Here is a 6,570-nt window from a genome sequence, read left to right on the forward strand (position 1 = left end):
ATATATATATACTATATATATATATTATATATATATATATATATATATATATATACATTATATATATATATATATACACTATATATATATATATATATATATATATAATATATATATATATACATTATATATATAATGTATATATACACTATATATATATATATATATATATATATATAGTGTATATATATATATATATAGTGTATATATATATGTATATAATGTATATATATACAGTATGTACATATATACATATATATATATATATATATATATATACATTATATATATACATATTTTTTTATTTGATCTATATGTAATAAAAGGACAGAAACCTATAAATCCTGGTGATAATCACGACGACCAATAATGGAAAGTGTTTTCTTTGGATGCACTGAACTGGCCCTCAGCCGGCCGGTCCGTCACTTCTAACATGAAGTCTGTTTTTAAAGTCTGTAAATCCCTCTGTGCCATAATGTACTCTGAACAATTGGACTTTGTCTGTGCCGTCTTTCATACATCATTTTTCATTGTTGTGCTGGAGCATGCAGCCGCTGGAGCAAGATAATCAGATGTAGTGAGTCATACACACAGGAGAGCTGTTTCCTGAGAGGAGGTTTGTGAAGAACGAGGATGCACAGGAAGCCTCTGCTCAAAGGCCTGCATGGGAAGTAAAATAAATTATGTTTTGTTGTTATTTTCCTTAAAATCTACGGAAATAAATCAACCCCGAATGGAAAAAGTCAGATAGTTTGATCCTGGTGATTTTTAAGGGCGGGCTCCTTCGCCCTCCTACATGGTATTTGGACCTCAGGGGGTGTGACAGCCACACTGTGCGCTGACCTTATAGGAGCCACCTGCTGCAAATGCCACATTACCATGCCTGGCAGCAGAAACTAAAGGTTGCTAGGAGAGGATCATGGGTAGGAACTCATGCGATGACCAAACGGCGGCAGCTCAGATGACCGGCTGGCTCAGAAACATCCAATCCCAAACAGCGAGCTGATTTTCTTCTATTCCCCTATTTGCAGACTAATCTGTGTAAAATAAACCCTCTGTTTGTTCCTGTCTCAGGTTCTGCCTGTGAACCCAGTTCAGCTCAACGCACTCGTTTTCATTGTGGAGATGGTCAAAATAAAACAAATCACTTCTCAAGTTGGGATCGGTTCTTTTATTGGCAGTCAGTGTTCGGCATGAGACAAGTACACACAGGCTACAAGGAAGAGACGTCGACACACGGAAACATAAACTACGAACAAAGTGGACAGTGCTCTCCATCCTTCAAAAGGAAACGTCCCACGTGAAAGGTGTCCGCTCTGACGGCCACGTCCCTTTTTTGTTTACGGTTCAAGCTTATAGCTGGAGGTCACTGCGCTTCACAATTACAGTCATTATTATAATTACAGACAAAAGACGAAACATCACAAATAATTACAGCAGTAATCAGACACAAACACGTGTAACACACACTTAGACATTTATTATATATCGGGTGATGTTGCTCGTCTATGATCCTTCTAACTTTCACGAGGCATTTGGTCATCATCTCACCCTTAAAGAGGTTTGTGTTCCGCTTTGTAAATACAAACAATGCACACAGAGTATATGCTATGGAGAAACAGAAACATGAAAGAAATAGTCCCCTTAAAGTCAGTCAGTCTAAATGAATCACTGTGTGCTACTGTAGACAGACTACCACCCACAGGTAACAGTCATGGCTGTGTCGCGGGGCCACTGAAGTACGGTATCAATAAACGCAAAGGACAACACATTTCTAGAGACAAACGGCAGTAGGACGAGCAGCACTGCTCAGACTCGCTGGCCCATATCAACTCTGTGGTGTCATAGATGCACTGAAAACACTGTGGTGGTGACTACAACAGCTCCATAATTACAAAGAGGTGAATATCAGCAAGTACAAAAACAATCAGTGACAGCTTTCCATTGTTGAGTCCTACCTGTTGTCTTCTAAGATTGCTTTGTTCACCAAAAGTGCACAAAAATAGCCCGAGAAAAAACACAAGAGAACCATGTTTTGTGTCCTCATTTACATCTACACAAGGGCTGCGTGGGTATTCACAAGTGGACATTTGGAAAGGGGGGGAAAACGCAAAAAGTCTTGACCTAGCAGTTTTGCTGGCGTCACGTGACGGGTCGTCGGCTGTATAGTCTGTTGAACTTGTGTCATAGCTTTTGTTGAGAGATTAACAGAGAACACACAATGTGGAGCGAGGCCCTGCCTGCCAGAGATAGCCTCAGTCCTGGTAGAGAACCCGTAGGGACCCTCTGTTTCCAAACTAACTCGAGCTCCACTTCAGCCACCGCCGGGATGCTGCTCCTCCATCCAACCAACTAAATCTCCTTGGGATTGGCTCCTCAGCTGCCACTATCAGAGAGAGAGAGAGAGAGAGTGATAGAGAGAGAAAGAGAGTGATAGAGAGAGAGAGAGAGAGCACCGCTTCATTAACTCTTCCAGCCCCCCTCCAATGAAACCGCACCTCGTTCCCAAGAGCACCATCCACCAACACAGTAAGTCCACCGTCGTCACTTCACTTTCTTCGTGTGTGCGTTAACTCAGAGATGGTTAGGGATAGCTTGGTAGCCGTGTCGAGACGAGAAGTTCACAATGTGGGCACATGTCTCCCTCGTGCCTCGGAGGGTGACTGGGCTCGTGGTGTGAGGGCGAGAGGGCAAAGGAGGTAACGGAGTGCTGTGGGACGACGTTTCAACCACAGTTGAAAGAGCCTCGGAGTGGAAATACCCCATCACCTCTCACAGAAGTGAAGGGTGAAGTCTTTGGAGAGCTGCTTCTCCCCTAAACTCCACGGCTCCAGCTCCAATTTGTTCCCCATGTCATCCTCGTCATCCTCTTCCTCCTCCTCTTCCTCCTCGTAGTGGCTGGGCTCCTCGATAGAAGTCTCCAGGTGGTAGCAGTAGGGTTGACCCTCCGTGTACTCGTAGATAGTTGGTAAGCTGCTCTTCAGGCTGCAGCGCCGGCGTAGCGCCACCAGCAGCGGCTGCGGCATGGTGAAAATGTCCACGTTGTTGCCCAGGTCGATCCAGGCCAGGCTGGAGAACATCTTGGGGTCTTTGAGCATCTCCGTGAGGTCTTTGAGGATGACCAGCGTGAGGCGGTTACCGTTGAGAGCCAGGGTGCTGAGTTTGGGCAGCGATGCGAGCAGAGGCAGGAGAATCTTCAGGTTGTCGTCCTGGAGATCGGTGAAGCTGATGTCCACGGCCACCACGCTGTCTCGGTTGTTTTGGAGGTAGAAGAAGACTTGACGGACGTCGCGGGTGGACAGGGGGATGCCCGACAGGTCCACCGAGTCACTGGACAGCTTCTTCTGCAGGGTTGTCTTGAGACTGTTGGTGAAGAGAAAGAGTTTAATTGCTTAGATGACTGAAAATACAGAAGCAAGTCTAGGTTGTAGCTGGAGGCTGATAGGATGGGACTTGGGAACAAGGCCCTGGTTTTATGTTGTGTTTCCTGTGTTGTATAAAGGAGGGGGGGGGGGGGGGGGGGGGGGGGGGGGGGGGGGGGGACTGGGCCGGCATGGAGCGGAAGGCTGACACAGAGACTGCAGCATGGGGCTTTACTCGTGTAAACAGAGGAGCCAAAACATCCGAACGAGCCGGCAGCTTGAGTTTAAAGCTCAGACGGCCAGAAGCACAGAGCTCCTTACACACAGAGCAGTGTGCTGAACTCTGAAGATGTTTAGAAAAGGATAAAACCTGCATATCAGATACGTGGCCACTACATTTATAAGACAGGAAAGGAAATGCACGACTTCTTTTACTAGATTGAAATAATCCCTCAGGTGCAGGATTGTCAGTAACACGTACAGAAAGGTGCTTCACCACTGCACAGTGATGAATTAATACATGATGCATCAGGAACTCCTGTTGCTCCACATTAATAACCCATCAAGTATATGATTTATGTGATTAATAATCCCTAATTGAGGAGTTTCTGCAGGTTTCAAGAAATGAAATATCACTTTTAAAAACACAGAATGAAATGTAATACTCCTTTGTGTTTTGTGGTCATCCTGGCAGAAGTATGAAGGAAGATTACTTTAAGTACTTCATCTATTGACATATTTAAACAATACAATAGTACACATTACCTTTAGGAACTATACAAATCATGTTTAAGATCATTGTTCAGACGAGGACCTGGAATGATCTTAAACGCTGTTAGAACATACAAGCTTTTGATAAATCTCTCCGAAAACAAACATTTATTATTAGAATTATAATAAAATAAGACGTGAGGGAGGATTGTGGCGTCTCAACGTCGTTCACATTGTTTCTGTGGATCAGTGGGTGGAGCAGCAACATGCAGATGTTTGCATCTGTTAAACAGTTTGATAAAGTAACAAGTATAAGTAACAATCAATACCTGATGATGCATTTGTGCGATCGCATAAGCACAGTGTGACTCGTGCATTAGTCCATGCTTTGTTATTAGAAAGTGTTGTCTGATAGTTCAGAGTGAGTCCTGATCATTTCACGTAGATCCAGAAGGTGTTGGTTTCAGAATGTCCTCTAAAGCAGCGTTGAGAGGTTGCTCAGGGGGAAAGTGATTCATCAAGTGAATGATGTAATATTCAACGTGTGAGTAGGGAGTAACACGTGCAGGACGCGTGTGTGTGTGTGTGTGTGTGTGTGTGTGTGTGTGTTTTGGTTCACGGACTCGAAGAACAAACCTTTTAAAAAAACGTACCGCCCTTTCAGGATCTTGTGGCGTGCAAGCAGTTTAAACGCGGATACTTTCCTGCAGCATTAGCCGAAGAGAATGCGCACCAGTACACCGAGGATCTTTAGCGTGAGCTGTTACTGAAGTAACGCTGATTCGGTGTCAGAGTGAATTATAACATCCTCCGGTGCCCGGTGACTTACTGTGACATCCACGGCGGTACCTGTCACTTGTCATGCTTTAAAGTGATTTTTCTGGTCTGGTTGAAAATGGATGCACCCTGAGCGGCATTCACTCCGGATGGTTTGATGAGTAGACGCTTTAAAGAAAGGAAGCCTCGCTAAGAGGGAGTTTAATCACCAAATCTATGAGATAAAGACATTTGTCAAGGCTGCTGTATCTTCATCAGGGTCTTGTGAGCCTCAGTGCCCCCCCTCTCTATTGTCTGACAGAACCCTCATTTTCTCCAAAGGCACAGAAGTCGTAATGCGCTCCCCTGCAGGTGTGAATAGGTTTCGATCACAAAACTCCTTCCTTTGTCAGACACAATCCGCCTTTTGAGATCAGGGAAAATGGATGTCTGAGGTGTCCTCCCCTGAAGCCTCTTTCATCCTTCCCCCAGATTAATGTGACACCAACAAGGGTGTCACTGATAACTTCCAGCGGACGTCTTTTTGTTGTCTCCACGTCCTCGAGCACTCCGTCGCCAGGGTTCAGTTTAAATGACAGAATAGATTAAAGGAGATTACAAAAGCAATAATTCAGAGTTGTGGTGTTCTCGACGAGGAATCACATTCAATGCATGTTGCTGAGTAGATGTCCTGAGCAGCAAGCAGAAATTATCCCAGCATGCACCACACTATTGAATTGAAGCTTCTTTCCTTTCTTCACTATCCTCACATTTACCATCTAAAGATAAAGAAATATTGAAGCCAAACACAAATGGCATCAACATCTTAGTTAATAGTTGATGCTCATCAGTCTACATGCACAATAGAGTAATCTAATAAATATCAATCCATTATTTACTAAGTAATCAATTAAATTGACATTATATAATGAAGCACTTCTTGTCTCCACATGTGGCTCATCAGTCTCCGTGTGTCATTGATTCAATATAATGAGGCAGCATTTGAATTCAGTCGGTGTAAATGTAAGCGCTGTTAATATTTATTAACATAAATATTCATATCGGGAGGGTTAGCTGATGCTAAAATGCTAATTAGATCAGTTAAAATGTGTTAACAAGTGGCAGCTGTTATTTTATTTAAACCTTAAATAAGTATCTTCCAGGAGTTCATTTGCTCATCGCTCTCCCTCGGGCTATTATTGTATTGCTCGTATCGTTTTGTTTTCTGCAGAGTCATTTACGGTTAAGCTCTGCTCTATAATTCATATCAGCCCCCTGATGGCTGAAACTGCAGAGACACGAGATGAGCAGCCGAATCCCATCTGCTCCCTGACATTTCACTTATATTTTTAACTCATTTTCTCATGCATTATATATGTAACACACACACACACACACACACACACACACACACACACACACACACACACACACACACACACATTGTCCTTCATGGTGCAGGGAATCCTCCCTCACAGTTTACAGTTCATAGTCAATAAAGGTAGTTCCTGCACAACAGAGCCCGTATCTTTTGGTTTGATGGATGCTCTGACTACTTTGCTCTTTCTGTATCTTATTCTGTATTTTCCTGGCGCTGAAGCGCTGACTGATAGGCCTCCCGAGGAAGCTTTAACATGTGTCGTATGCTACGATGCACAATATAAGGTTCATTATAGGTGAATATGAGAACAGGTGTAAGAACAGAACGTTCACGATGCGCTCAATGAAGATAAGCGATGTG

General features: G+C 43.5%; 1 protein-coding gene across 1 annotated transcript in view; it reads right to left on the minus strand.

Annotated features, from left to right (window-relative positions):
* Positions 1-1,153: 1,153 nt before the first annotated feature.
* lrrc75ba (leucine rich repeat containing 75Ba) overlaps positions 1,154-6,570 on the minus strand; it is a 13,195-nt gene continuing 7,778 nt past the window's right edge. Inside the window, exon 4 of the mRNA XM_029438983.1 lies at positions 1,154-3,363. Coding sequence (XP_029294843.1) covers positions 2,766-3,363 — 598 coding nt within the window. The 3' untranslated portion in view covers positions 1,154-2,765. The remainder of the gene's footprint in view (positions 3,364-6,570) is intronic.

Source organism: Cottoperca gobio, chromosome 9 (assembly GCF_900634415.1).
Source record: "Cottoperca gobio chromosome 9, fCotGob3.1, whole genome shotgun sequence".
Taxonomy (NCBI): Eukaryota; Metazoa; Chordata; class Actinopteri; order Perciformes; family Bovichtidae; genus Cottoperca; species Cottoperca gobio.